Genomic DNA, 15,767 nt, shown 5'->3' with positions numbered 1-15,767 from the left:
CTCCTCCTCCCTTTCCTACGTACTTCTGGTATGAAGTCTGCCACAGGGATGGCTGCAGCTAGAGTGAAACCACTTGTATGTGCCCTCTCACCGGAGAGGGGCTTCCCCTATAGCCTGGGACCTCACTCCATGCCGCTCATCTGCCGCTGGCGGGGCGATGGGGGCTGTGGCTCTTCTCCCACATACTCATGGTGTCTCATGAACTCTCTGAAATCAGTGAGGTAGCTTTTCCTCTCTCATTGATGAAGACAGGCCAGTGTGTCCAGGAGATGAGTCAGAGCAGACACCGTTTTGTCGCTCCCCGAGGTGTCTGGACTTCATACCAACCTTTTCCTTTGGGGGGGGGAACAAAAAGTGCATTAATCTAGAGCAGTGCAGGAGCCAAGACTGAAGAAAACCAGGCTGCAACCCAGGCCTGCTTGCTGTGCCTGGCAAAGACGAGCAGCTCCGCACTCCTGCATGCTCGCTGCCTTCACCGCTGCTCAAATTCACCTCCCAGGCTGCAGAAACCCGCTGCAGCCCAGGGAGATGCTCACAGATCCATCCCGCTGTGGGATCCTGTAAAAGGTGGAGCGCCGCAGTTTCACTGAGAGAAAGTGAGAGAAGAAAGTATTAAACTATATTTCCACAGATGCTTAGAAAACTTAGAAAAAAGAGAAAACAAAGCCAGAGAGGGGAATGTTTGAGACGAGGCAAAAAGCTACGGTAAATAGTTGCTATTGATTTGCTGCGCCAGCTTTCCTCTAGTAGCCACATTTGATCAGAACAGCAGTTATGTTAGCAATTGGGAAGAAAACTCATCCACACGAAGCAGGTAAGCAGGCACTTCTTTATTGCAGCGCTGGGGGGATAGCTCCACCATACGTGTCCAACCAAACATTAAAATCCATCAGTTTTTTTACGCTGCGTCACTATTACATAAGTTCTTTTACATAAAAATGCATAGTATGCTCGCTCTTAAATTTAACCTTTACAACGATTGGTTCTGTTAATTTTAACCTTATCAATATTCTTATTCTAAAACAATCATTGGTTAGTTCTACCCTACTGATGGGAAACTATCCCTGATATTCAAATCAGGATGGGAAGGGTAAGGGGGTTTCCAAGCAGCATAACTGGTGTCCGTGACCGTCTCCTTAGTTTCTTAAACAAAACACAGAAAACTCCAGTAACTTCCTGGTGAGGTTTCTCTGGTTACCTATTTCAAACCTAACAGTTATATCTCAGTTATGCAGTTATATATCAGTTACACACCTAAGTAATGCCTTAACATTTCTGTCCACTCCCTATTTTCTCAAGCCTTGAGTGTATGCTCTCCCACGTCCCTGGCTCATCACGTTGTTCAGTGTCTCGTTTCAAGCAAGCACATTTTATTTGCACTTGAAGCCTGCAGACTGGGTTTGTAATAGCTTCCAGAAATCACCATTGTTTTCCATCAAAGCCGAGGGAATGAGATCCCAAGGCCGAGCGGCTTCTTCCCTGTCCCACTCGGCCAAGAAAGCTTTCACGCTTATTGCCGTGGCTCTGTTCCCACATATTGCAGCGACCATAAAACAAAGCTCAGACAGAAGCGAGCGCCAGTGTACGTATCATAAAAGCAATTACCAGCGAGGCAGAAGAAACGCAGGCAGGAGGAAGCCAGGAGCAGCAGGGATAGGCTGATTTGGGGAGATGGGGTGCGGCGAGCAGCAGTTTGGGGAGCTGCAGAATGCCCTGGCTGCGCTCAGACCCACACTCAGTCTCACCACGGCTAAAAACAGGTCACTGCCAGGCACTCTATATGATTTCATTATTAATTCCTCGTGGAAACATTTACTGTTCAAAGCAGCACAAGTTAATAGCCGTGCAGGAAGAAACTAAGGAGTTTAGGGAGCAGGGCTTGGGGCAGCGGTGTCCCAGCTCCCTCTCCAGCCGGAGGAGACCCAGGCAACACCAACCAAATGCAAACGCCCCACAGCTCACCAGCTGGCTGCTCCCGTGGGCCCAGCGCCTGGGTCTCTGCTGTTTGCGAAGGGAGCTCAGACACCATCCTGAGGCATTGATCTCAAACCAAATCCCAACAGTGATGCTCGGTCCACAGCGCACATCAGTATGAATGATGCCTACAGCCATGGTGTCCAAGAGCCCCAGCTCTCCATCCATCCCCAGTGGATGGAGGAGCTGGAACTGGTCATCTGGGAGAAGAAATTTGAATTAGTTGGTGCTGCCAGCAGGACTAGCACTGTAACATCAAAATAACCAGCAAAGGGTGTAGGTGAGGGGAGAGCTGGTGTTCTGCATGAGGTTTCACCTGCATCCACACCACCAGACGCGGCACCAGCTTCAGCCAGGATCTCACCCCATACCGGCCACGTGGGTGACAGGAGCACATCTCCATAAGTCCGGGAACAGGGAGGGAATTCACTATGACTAATGCGTGCTGGAAGCCTCCTGTTGCCACCGTGGAAACAGCCTTGGTATTTCTGAAAACTTGCAGACAACAATTTTCATGAAGAAATTTTGCACTCATCTTTTTGGTCTCGGAAAACGAAGAGAAATTGAGCACAGAACTGAAATTGGTATTAGTAAGTGGCATTAATGTCATTAAAGAATGGGAGAAATCAAACCCCCATAAACACACACACAGTGCCTTAAAGGGCTGGCTTCATAATGTTAAAAATAGCTGCAAGGCAAATCACTTGAGGCGAAAGAAACAAAGCAGAAACGGACAAGCGATATAAGTGCTGAGAACAGGAGGTCAGAGGCTACAAAAGCTAGCGTCGCCTAACGGGACAAAATGATTGTTGAGAGATGAGCACAGATAGCTCCAGAGAGAAAACAGACGTGAGGGGAGAGGAGGAGAATGCAATGTGAGCAAACACAACATAGAAGGTAAAATTCCTGAGGGGCACAGGACAGAATTAACACTGTCCCATTGGGAAGGATAAAGAGGTCACAAAGTGAAGAGGATGACGAGGGCATTTTGTGGAAGCTGGGTTTTGCCCGTGATGCTGTTTCTGGATCTTCTGCTCTGGAGATGAGGGTTCAGTTTGTCAGGTTGATGCCCGCCGCTCATTTCTGCCCATCCTTGCACCTCCCAGGTTTCTGCTCGGTCACCCCTCTGGAAGCTTCTGGAAGAAACCGGTTGAAGCCCGCAGGCTCTCGAGCCCCTATTTTCTGTGTTTCCCAAGCCAGGATAGTGAGCCATTGGTTCTTCTCTGCCTTGACGCCCTGTCCTGGGTTTCCAGTCACGGTCTGTCTTCTTGCTGTGATGGAAAGCCCAGGGCAGGGAGGCAGGAAGACACAAGCCCAGGATGGTCAGGTGAGAGCTGCCATAAAGGCTGCAAATGACTGTCAGAGCATAAAGTCTTTTGTCCTTACCTCCAAGGTCCTCCCATCGCCTGGCACCAAGGTGAAAGTTCCTCTGGGGAGCTCCTGTGACAGACACCCCGGCATCACCCCAGCCAGGCACAGGGAGGACAAGGTGCCTCCTTCTAGGAGCAGTTTTCTTCCCCCCAGCCCTGGCAGCCCAGAACAACCCCAGCCACCTTCAGCAGTGCAGCCCCCTCCTGCCGTGGCCATCGCTTCCCGGCACTTGCATTTAGAAAACAAGCAGCTGTCAAAAGCCTGATCAAAACAAGAGAGGCTTCACAAAACTCACTCCCCTCCCAGGGAAGGAACACGAGGAGGACACTGGCAATGCCACGTGGTGACAGAGGAGTCCCTTGGGCAGGAAAAACATTGCGCAAGGGGATGAGACGTTCATCAAGCACAAGTGGGATGTCAGGGTCAGGACAAGCTATCACGTACGCCTTTTAACCAATTATTGCCCCATCTTGGCCAGCTGAACTGCTTGGCATTCATTTGGTAGAAATGTGAGTAGGATGAAAGACACAAATAAAGTGCACCTTGTGGGGAAAGAAATCAAACAACATTTGCTTTTATGTATTTTAAATAAATTTTCCCCAATTTCATTGATAAACACCTCACAAGTCATAAAGCAAAATAAATGTCCTAGTTATTTGCATACTGTTGATGTATTTTGTTTCCTTTGTTTTTCAATTTGTTTGTTCATCAGAGCAGGCTGGTTTCATTTTGTGGTTTTCATGAATTAACATAGTTAATGTTTTTAACAAATTTTTAACCTCAAATTCTACTTTCAGTAAGATGAAATAAGACTTGACCCATTTCCCAGACTCGGGGCAAACAGCTTTGTAAGGCTTTAACATCTTCATACCACACAGTGAATTTCAGAAAATAACCCCTGAATAACTTTGTAATAGAAAACTTCCTTTGATTTTTTTCATGTGGTTGGATACATGTAGGTAATAACACTATGATTTAAATAATTATTTTGGCAATTGACTTAGCACTTAAAATGACCACAGCAGTTCGTACCTCTAAGCTACAACACAGGCAAGATTATCTAAGCTGAAAGTTTCCTTGAAAACCTTTTAATAAACTTCTTCGCTGTAAGAATAAAACCAATCACCACACCACCACCCCCAAATTCTGGAGGCCATGCAAAGCAGAACCATCTTGTGCATGGTGGCCCTTCACTCCCCGAGATGAGCACCCTTCCCACCCACCCCCAGCAGCATGTGACACGCATCTCTGCTTCCAGTCGGGAACTGCCAAGATGGGTCTGAAGGATTTAAGGCCTTCCATTCAATAAAAAGAAAAAAATAATTTCAACATTGTTCTACCCAGAAGTATCCAAACTCTGTTTTCTTCCCCTACGTTTTCCTTTCAGATGTGACTTATTTTGCAGAAAAGCTGCATTTTCAGTCTAAACTCATAGGCACACATTTTTTTTTCCCCCAAGAGCAGGATGTGTTCACTTTATGTTATGTCCCTTAATTCTGCCCCTTCACATCCATAATTACAGGTTTCCTTCAAATTTCAAGGACAGTTGAAAGCATTTAAGGGTTTGGGAACACTACGATGGCCTGTATAAGTTCTTCATCTGGCCTTCACAAATCAGATAATGGCAGTGGTGTTTACCTTCAGCACTGGTCTTCAGAGATGAACTGGAGCTGTCATTTCTTGGGAGAGACTTCTCTCAGTGCAAAGAAATCCTGTTTTCAGTTGCATTTATAGAAGCAGGACAGTAATGTGCAGGTTTCCTTAGATCCACTGGACAACTGGGTGTTGCTGCTTGAGCACCCACAATTTAGTCATCCCTAATAAAAGGCAGACCTGGCAGACTGGGGCATGACAAAACTTCCCACAGATATGATGGCAGCATTTTGTCTCCATGTCCATAGCAGCTGCCAGGTAAGTCTGTGGAGCACCTTTAAAATACAGCTCAGAGCAAAGCTGTCCTGAGTTTGCAAAGAAGCTAAAATAGCTGGGGGGGTGTCAGTGGTCTCATTTCCTCCTCACTGAATTTAGCAAAAGGTTTCAGAGAGCAAAAATTATGGAGACGAACATCGGCTAATTTTTAAAACTAAGACAATTTTGTGTTAATCAGAATCAGACAAAAGGAAATTGTTTATCTCTCAATTCTGCCAAACTGGGGAAGAGAGGAAGAGATCTTTCCCCTAAGGAAAACCCTGCCTTGATGAGCATTCCCCTGGGGCTGAAGCCAGGTTGCTGCGACCACCTTCATTCTCTTCGTGAAGGGTCGACTACCAAAATTTTGGGAAAACTCTCACTGAACATAGCCATGACTTCATTTTAGCTGGCCCACTCCAGCAGTTGCCCCCTCAGTTCACCACCCTCCACTGCGGCTACACAGTTCTGAAAAACTGGTTCACCCAAATGATCCTCAAAGCACCCGAACCACACCCGCCCCTGAAGCTGTGCTGCCTCTCTGTTTGGTTTTTCCTACCCAGCTTGTTCTAACCTTGAACAGAAGGGCAGGGAAAGAGGATGAGAAAGCATAGCCCAGGAGCAGGAAAGGGGCACGTACCAATAAAACCCACCATTAAATCCGTTATTAGATTACTATCACGCAAACAGAAGCATCTGCCTTATCTTAGTAAGGTGCCCAGCTTCACACCAGTTATTCCCTGTTGCAATCAGGTCTTAAAAATGTGTTGCTTGGATGATCGGTGTTAATTAAGATGCTAGCTAGAAAATTCACTTATAGCTTTGCATTTCCTTTATTTTCTGATGTTCTCGAATCCAAGACAGAAAAGGGTGGTATTTAGTATTACAGAATATAACAGTCATCTTCAGATATTGAAAACAAGGAGCTGCAAATGTGGATTGGAAAATATGTGCAGCCCAGCCCATTACAAATACAATACAGCCCACTCTCTTCCAATTGGTCAAGCTTCTCGTGACCTGCGTGTCTCCAAAGCATTCTATTAATGCTTCTGATCTCCCAGCATTGCTCACATTTGTAATTGCATTAATCGTGAATTATTACTGCGTCAAGTAATTTTGATATAAACAAAGAACTGTCAGACAAATAGGAGACATTATGAGCACATTACGCATTACCAGAAAGGAGTGCAGAAATTCATTCTAATATAATGAGAAAGCTGAAAAAGAAAGCAGATGCCTCTTCAACGGCTGGCTGCCATACTTCAGAAATCCAACTCTACATCAGCTTTTAAAAGGGATTTCTATGCAGAGTTAAAAGTGTTATCTCATTCCCAGGCACCGAGAGCTTCACAGGCTGCCTTTCGATGGAGCCACTGCTCAGTCAGAGATTGCACAGAGTGTAGGGGATGACTACATTTGGATAACAAATTCAGTCTTTCTGTGAGGAAAGACTGTCAATCTCCCATTTCCTTCCGCTTTTATCATTTTCAGTAATAGGTCCTAGATCTTTCCCTGCTATGGGCACACATTTTGTCAGGCAACTGGTCTTTACAGACCATGACAAAGGAGCTTCTCTTAGCAACATTACTGTATCAGCACCTTCCCTCTCTATACGCCAAACCTCTGACGCACTGGGCGGAGGTTAAGTAATGGAATGGCAAGGCATTCATCAGTATAATTTAATTCTGGAATATACGTCAATCCTGATCAAGCTGTTCTGCTAGCAATCTTCATATCCACAAAGCACTGCACCGTGTTCATCTCCCTAAGGATTTTGTCCCCTTAAATCATTACAGTAACAGAAACCATGAGAAAACCACATCAATTTATAAATACAGATATAAATACTGTTTTATATTCATTGGCTCATTAGTTGATGAACAAATAAATAATTTGATTTACAAACTTCAGACTGCAGAATCTTCTGTCCTCATGCTATAAGATCCTGCAGCGTCGCGATGGAAACACCTCCACGTTCCCATCACCAAACCTCCCTCCTGCGTATCCTGATGTTCTGCACCTTGTCTCAAGGACAATCCTGATGTGTGTCCTCTCAAACCAGCTTGTCAACAACATAATTATTTTCTCCACCCTCCACCAAGGAAAGCCACAGCTCTTCTGTATCAATTTCCCAATTAAGAGAAAATGCAGGAGTCCTTGCTGTAAACATGTGGAACATCAGTACAAATGGTGGGGAGTAGATACCCGTATTGCTCAATGTACAGCAGCTACACGGGGCCCAGTCCAGGTGCCCACTTGTAGATACTTTAGATGCCTTTGATGACGCAGCACTACAGGAGACCCACACCTTCTGGTGTCACAGCCAGTGATCAGGCAAGGTATGCTAAGACTTCTAATGGCAACAGATGTCCTTAAGCAGGCAACCGATTTGAGCTCTCATTAGCTAAGACACAGAAATAGCTACCTTTAAGATCAAAACCTGCTCTTATCGACAACTGAAGAGAACAGAACGGTCAGACTAACCACACAAACTGCAAAGCTACAAATGAAGAAGTAAGTGTTGCAGAGCTTCCATACGGAGCTGCAAGCCAAGCTGAAGGTGGAGAGAAGTTCCAAGTCCTCTATCACTCCTTTCCTTCTTTTCTCTCTAAAAACAGGGAGGTTGTTGAAGAAGGTGCACCCTTAGAGGCTTGTAAACCAGAGGCCAAACTGTTCTTGCATAGTTTGCAAACAGGACGGACACAACCCTCTACTTACCCTCCAAGCACCACAAGGCTCTCTGGACTGCTTCAACGGGGCTATACTTCTCTGTTTTCACATCTTCTCGGGAAGAAAGCAATGTTGCTTACCACGTAAAGGGAAGGAAAAGTCTCACAGAAATCAAAGCTGAAAAAGAACCGTGAGATCATACTGCTTTGTGTGGGAGACCACATGGCTAGACTCCCTTTGAAGGTTTTAAATAGCAGACACCAAGAGCAAATTTAAATTGAAAGCACTAAAATTAGAAGTACCATATCCTGACAGTTGCAGCTGATCTTGCAAGAAGACAAAGGCAGTGCTACTGTTTGTCTTTGAAGTTGTGGGCAGCAGAACAAAGGATGACTTCAATTTTTCTGCTTCCTACCACCTCAGCGACCTCCAGGTCTCTAGGACACCAGTTTGACCATTACTGATGAAAGAGGATCCAGTCTCATATGCATGGATATGCAAAAAAGCTAATTTGTGTAGAAGCCCCTCAAAACCAAATCAAGCACACGCCATTTTACGTGGTCTTCAGCTTCACCCTTGATTTCCAATGACAGCTAGACTTCTTTGACTCAAGAGCAGGACAGAGCAGTGTTAAAATACACACAGCTAAAGCAACGTTTACAGACTCCTATTTTATGGAGTCACTCAGCCCACTCCTGCACTACAAAATCCTTCTAAAACAAAAAGCTTAAATCAGCATCAAAATGGCTCTGGAATTGCTTCTCCCAGCAGTGGAACAAACTGATGTGAAGCAGACCAGAATTACGGCATTGAGCACGTCCCATTGTGCAGAAAGCAAGTGAAAGAGTCAGCAACAAGATTCCCTTCACAGATTACTCAGGGAAGGAGAGCACAGGTCTCTGTGTTGAATTAATGCTGGTTCTGGTGTTTTAACAACTAACTTTAAACATTTTTCTAACCCTTTCAATTTAACCAACAAAAATAAACTCTTTGAAATATAAAGTATTAAATAATCCTCTTTCCCCTCCCCTTATATGAAGTGTCCTTACTGGACTTTAAGAAGAGGAAAGTTTAACTTGAACAGTTCATAGTTGCTTTGAAAAAGCAAGATGTGTAGGAGTAGTAAGAGAGGATTAAGGGAAGAACTGCAAGAAAACACATTGGTGATGAATGCCAAGTTTCACTTGGAAATTTGTCGCAAAACCAGATCCAATATGTGGTTTTATCACACATTCTAAAACCTGTAATGCTTGCAGCAGCATCAGTCATTTGCCCCTCTTACCAGAGGGTGACAAATGTATTTGAAGGCAAAAGATGAGAGAAAGGAAAAGGACACACAAGAAAGCAGGAATGCACACCTCATTTTAGGTTTAGACTCCTTCTCCCTGTGATCCAGTCCAATCAAATCCTGCAGGATCAGAGGTGCCATGGCATCCTGAATTCCCAGGAGACTAGAGGAGGGAAAGGTGGCTCCTCCAGCGTACATGGCAACCCCTCCCCATCTCTATTTGATGAAACGTGGTGACACCTCATGGGTTTATTAAAAACACCAAGAGGTATATCGGGGGTCAAGAGCTATTCATCCAGCCATTATGTCAAGAGAACATCAAGAGAATGTATTAGTGGTACACAGGTTGCTATGGAGAATCTGCAACAACAAATCCTATTTATGTTGAACTGCACAATATTCCTGAAAATACTGAATTATTGTTCAACCGGAAGAGAACCCTATGGAGTAATCCTCAGATTGCAGCAAAGAGGAAAAAGTTTATACATCTGTTAGAGAGTTGCACGTGTTTTATGGCATTTAAGATAACCCCACAGTAGTTTCCTTCTAGAATTTCTTATTTTGTACCGAAAATATAGATTTTTTTGTATTTTTCCATCTATGAGTGGTTCACTGTATTGCAATGATGCATAAAATATGCACACAATTATTTCAGTCTACATGATCTCACATACATTGTTACATACGAGAAATCACAGGAGGGGACAGAGCTACATATTATTATATTCCCTGCATTAATTTAAGCAACTGCATCCATACACAAATGCCTGAACATACAGCCTAGTTATTGGAGGACCAGCTCTTCTGCAAGTCACTGGATGCTGCTGGTATATTGCAACTCTGAAAATCAGACCACTTATTACTTGTAATAAATTTACTACCGTGTGTACACTTAACTGAAAGAGTAGTCTGCAAACTGAGAATCGTTATCTGTAACTACAGAAAACCAAAGCAAGCCCTGACCAGTACATTTCCGTGTTATACCAGCAAAATCATCTCTATAGGGTGGGAAAGGAGAAAACAAAGCAAGTCTTTTATTGTAAAGCTCTACAATTAAGCAGAACAAATGCTTATCTTGTACTACTCTTAAAAAAGAAAGATAAGTTTTGGATTAACAAATCTAAATGCAACAGCCACAAGAGAAAGTTACCAGAACTGAAGTTAGATCTAAGAGGCAGCTAGAAAGTAAAAAAAACCAAATACAGCTATACTGTTAACTGTATTTCAACATAGTATTTCAATACAGTCGCTTATTTTCTACCCCAGCCTTTGTGTTTAGGTTTCTAAATCTCTATAGCAATTTAATAAGAAAGCTAGTTTCACTCATTGAAATTAAAGGCTAATTTTACCAGACCATTATATAGACAGAACACAGATGGCAGTATTTAGAAAGCTGGAGGCTGGTGTCTGCACATAGAAATTTAATTAAAAAATGAGTTTATATCAATTGTTTTTATTAGATATCAGCAGTTTACAAATTTGAATTAAGAAATAAAGTTACAGAATGGAATTACCTTGAGCTCATTCTTGGTTGTGAGGTTTTCTTCTTTAAGGTCATAAGCATTTTTATACAGGATGTCATCAGCAACAAATTCTAGACTGTCTAAAACACAGCCCCACTACCTCCTCATTCGATATTTCATAATTTATCAAAAAACTAAGAGTGTTCTAAACATTTTTAACAAGTATTTAATTAACTACTCTATTAGGCCCTTTATATATTTTCAATTTTTTTTTCATTTTGTACACAATACCGATTTTTAAAAAGCACTTAAGGATTTTATATTGCAATTTTTTGTAACTTTCAAAACTAGGAATAAATAGATTGTTCCCATGACAAGATGAAACCCACTATTCAATATACCACGTCTTGTCTTCTCTATACCTCACATCTAAGCATACGATTTTCTAGCAGCAATATTGTTTTAAAACACTAATTCTCCATCATTTTAATGCACAGAAATTTATCACTGCAAGAGCTTCTACTTCCTGATAAGAACAGGTTTAACTTAATTCTATATTTTGCTACCATCCACTAAATAGCACCTCACCATATGCTTAATTTACATTTTCTTCTCCACAGCTCGTAAGACAGAAGACAGGTTATGTCTGGCGAGTAAGGATGCAACCACAGCGAGGTTTCTGTTAGGAAGCCTCATTTCCAATGTACACGTTCATCCTTCTTTCTCTTTCCTCCCTCACAGCCAAAACCAGTAATAAAATAAACCTTCCAACATCTAACATTAAAGTCACTAAGAAATATAAGACTAAAAGGTGGGGGGGGGAGGGGAAAGCATATGCAATATAACAAGTTGCTACAAGATTTCTGCTCTGTAAAGATGAAATAGCAGTAAGAAGAGGCTGAGCCAAAAAGCTGCACAAATAAAAACATCAACAGTCTTAAGGCAACCTTCATTCGAATCAGCAGTGTGATTACTTGAATATCTAAAGAGAAATCCTTCTTTAGTGTACTTAATTATGTCGATACAAAAGACGTTATGAACCATATCGATCCTAGAAAAGCAAAACAGACAGACATGAGTATGTTTTCCATTGAAAGAAATTAGTTTTACTTACATTTGTAAAATAAATAGCAGTTTAATTCTTAAAGACTTAAAGAAAATTGACCAGCGCCTCCAAGAACTGGAGTTTACAGTTAAAGCCCAGGATAATTAGCCTGATTTTCAAACACCCCAGAGTTCCCACTGACCTCATAAAGGAAACACAAACTAACCGGAGCACGAAGCATGCTTTACATTATTGAGACCAGGATGTCTTAATTTTGTGCACAAACATGGATCAAAGGTATTATTGTCAAGCCAATTAAAGAGCCAATACAAGAGTTGGGCTAGATGATCGCTGTAGGTCCTTTGCAACTAAACTATTCTATTCTGAGTTACAAACTATTACTTTAAAAATAGAGTGACAGCAAATAACTTACATGATGGAATTTTTGTTTCAATTGTAAGACAAGAAATAAACTCTACAAGGGAAAAGGCAACAAAGATATTCTAAGGAAAGTGAGATAGCAGCTACAGATCTATTTTTAAAAAGATAAAGATCTACTGTCTACCATGAGAGGTCTACAAAGCTCAAAATCCAATTCATACTTTTCTCCCTAAAGATGATTCAACGGCAGGATCCATGATACTAAATCACTACAAAAATACTTTAACTGATGGTTAACATATTGTAATATTTTTACTAACCTGTATAGATGTCATGACCCCATTAGCAAGTACAGAAAGTTTTCCAGCCACTGATTTCACTCCTTGTTTAAACTGAGCTATATCAGGAGCTGAAGGTAAGACATTTGTAATATTGTAGCTTCCTAAAAGGAGAACACACACACACAAGAAGAAAACAGACTTTTATATTAAAAGCACCCTTTTTTCCCCCCTCTGAAGTACAACATACTATTAGGAGCACTAAATACCAACGTCTGATCGACACTGTAAAAAACACTAGGCGTAGACCTCAAATTTCTTAAATGCATCTTCCTTTTAATTTTTTTCAGTTGTTCGTAATTCCACCCAGAGTGTCACCATCTACACTCTGTGTTCCCAGCTGAGCAATTAGTGTTTGGATAATATATAATTTATTCTGCACTTTCATTCTGCTGCAATGTTATTTGTCTTGCATCCCAAACAGCTGTTATTACCTTGCAATTTAAAGATGAATGTACTTCAGTGGTGGCTGAAGTGATGAACCCTATTTGTGTGCATGCATAGGTGTGTTTTCCATACTGTATACACACACATATTTTGCATTACTACATCTGAGGCTTGGAAAATTCTATAGAAATTATAGTAAAGGTAAGTAAGTTTTAAAACTCTGAAACAAAGCCAGCAATACAGCCTTCCTTAAAGCCAATATAGTTCAGCCAGTAAGTGTTAGCTCTACTGCTCTTATGAAAAGTATAGGCCTAAAGATAACAGAAATCAAAAGATGTTTCAAAAATATCTGTATTATAAGTATTAACATGCTAACAATTACAATCACCCACTTATTTGCGAAAAGAATTAGTGGCACATGCCTTAATATTAAATATCTGATACTGTAAAAGGCACAAATGGCAGTAAACCAGCATCACAGAACTATGATCTCGGGAATAAATGGGGCTCCTTAGAAGAAGCATCCCAAAATAGATAGTTTTCAAAACGGAGACTGCAATCTGTAGCCTTAATTTAGACACATAGCCAACTGATAGTCACGACACAGCTAGTAACTTGTGAGCAGTTACTGAACCTCGGACAAGCTCATCCAGCCGCAGGCTCCACAACCTGCCCAACTGTGACTCCTTCTGTGAGCAGCTCCACACAGGACATTGCTACACAGCAGCAGCCCTTTCTTCTCCTTTTTTTTCTTTTTGAACAGGGGTGGAGGAGGAAGAGACAGAGGATCTGCAGCTCCTCTTTTCATAGGAAATTAAAGGCACCTGCCTCGTTGTCAGGCTGAGAAAGACATTACTGTAGATAATTTGATTTACCTAAGCTAAGCAGCTGGTTCATAGCAGCAGATGCACAGTCACGTTCAGAGAGCTTCCCACTCCATTCTTTAAAGCTGGCTGAGTAGGTGTTTCTACAATGCATGGGCACACTTGTTTATAGACTATTTTCAAAAATTCACTGTCACTGAGACAGCCCTATTTCTGAACTGTAACTTTGACTTCCTTATGATCTGTTCTACTTATCAAATGCTTCAGCATTTTTTTGATTAAAGTCAGAGTCATGGAAATAAAATTTGCAGACATAAATAACCTGAGAAAAGCTCTAACCACTTCTCAGCCACATGAATTTTCTCGTGTTTTTCTGGTTACGTATGGTTGTCTGAAAAACTTCTTGTAAATGAGGCAGGAAAGCAACTCCTTTTCTTGCCATTTCCTTCAGAGTCAGCATCTACAAGTCAGCCAACTGACATGCCACCTGTCATAAGCAACAGGTCTGAAATAATGAAAAGTAAGAGTTTTCTTGCAGCCCCCTCTTTTTGGTAAATAGCTCCCACAGCATTCTGTATCAAAGCAAGCATCCCAGAACTGTTCTACCCTAAAATCTCAGCAGTGCTCATCATAAAAACAACTTTAGATTCAAAGGACATTTTATTCTGGCAAGGACCCCAGAATTACAGCAGCGTTTTTGTTGCCAGCCTCTGGTCTCCTGATCACCTTTACTTTATGGAACTAATGATGGCCTTGGCATTAATTCAACACCAGACAAGCTATCAGTGCAGTAGCATTTCTCCAAGAAGGGCCACTGTCAAAAGACAGTCCTTTGGGGTGGGGGGTGTAACAGAAAGACACGTAGGAAAGGAAGATTCTGTAGATTGAATATAGTGTCAATTTATAATATACAAACTAATAATTCCTGGTGTATTTTTTTCCTCACTATTATTTTAGAGCAGTTAACAACCCACAAAATTTAGCAGAAGTTTAGTCTTTGTAGTGTAACTCTAAATTTACTGTTGGGTTACATGCCAGTCACAGAGTACCTAACCTCGAGCCGCAGGCAGGTATTTTTCATCCCATTATTAGAATTCCCCCACAAGCCCCAAGAACCTTTCCAAGTGGTCAGTGATGAATAACCATGTGTACACAATTCGCATACACATAGTAAACGTTATATAATTGCCTGTAAGTACACTTATTCAGAATACGGTGAGAATTTTATCACATATATATGTATGTGTACATAGAAAGGCACATTCATATATATACACACACACACATATATATATCACATCACACAATCTGCCCCATCTTTAACTTATATTACCTTTTCCTTGTTCAGTCTCTTATTCATTACTGTGTAAAAGCCCCACACTATTACACAAATTAAAGGAAAAATTAATTAATTCCATATAAAATAATTTCTATGCAAAAAAATTAAAAGGACGAAGAAAGTTCTAGTCCACAATAGATAGATAACAAAACAATATTTGTTATCACAATCTCATGTATTGTTGAAAACATAGTTTACAAATTCAGAAAGAAACACCATTTCTTTGCTTATGTTCCCCGTATCTTTTTTAAGCACAAGTATGACACCATGTTGCAAATACTCTTTCAAGTGGCTAAAGTAAGTTACTGCAATTACTGCTTTATGCCTCCTTCCCTCCCTAATTTTTTTTTTTTTTTTTCCTTACATTTCAATTGACCAAAATCCAGCTTAAGTAACTGGTAACAGGAGTTATTTCTCTACTAGCCAGTGCATTCAAAATTTGCTTTCAGGGGATCAAAACTGAATAATCACATGTTGTTTTTTTTCCTCCAACTTTTCCAAAGTAAAACCAGATGCTGCACACTGTTTGCTTTTCCAGCCTATTTATATAACTGCTCACAGATTTCAAGTTCTTCAGCAATTCTTTTTTTTTTTTTACATTTCTTCACAAGTTAAGGAATGAAAACCAACTGATCAAGTCAATAAAATGTTCCAGTATTTCCTACCTTTTCTATTTCACATTATTGCGCTATCCAAAAAGGGTGTTGGAAAGAAAACACAAGAGATTTTTCAATAGCCTAAGGGGCTACCTTTCAGTCAATCTAATATAATACTTCTTC

At 41.4% G+C, this 15,767-nt stretch overlaps 1 protein-coding gene across 1 annotated transcript in view; it reads right to left on the bottom strand.

Moving 5' to 3' along the window:
* Positions 1–10,619: 10,619 nt before the first annotated feature.
* ARFGAP3 (ADP ribosylation factor GTPase activating protein 3) overlaps positions 10,620–15,767 on the bottom strand; it is a 38,023-nt gene continuing 32,875 nt past the window's right edge. Inside the window, exons 15-16 of the mRNA XM_068400588.1 lie at positions 12,421–12,542; positions 10,620–11,725 (exon numbers count right to left, since the gene is read on the bottom strand). Coding sequence (XP_068256689.1) covers positions 11,708–11,725; positions 12,421–12,542 — 140 coding nt within the window. The 3' untranslated portion in view covers positions 10,620–11,707. The remainder of the gene's footprint in view (positions 11,726–12,420; positions 12,543–15,767) is intronic.

Source organism: Nyctibius grandis, chromosome 5 (genome assembly GCF_013368605.1).
Source record: "Nyctibius grandis isolate bNycGra1 chromosome 5, bNycGra1.pri, whole genome shotgun sequence".
Classification (NCBI taxonomy): Eukaryota; Metazoa; Chordata; class Aves; order Nyctibiiformes; family Nyctibiidae; genus Nyctibius; species Nyctibius grandis.
Note: the sequence above shows the minus strand (reverse complement) of the source record. Positions and strands in the feature narration are given on the sequence as shown.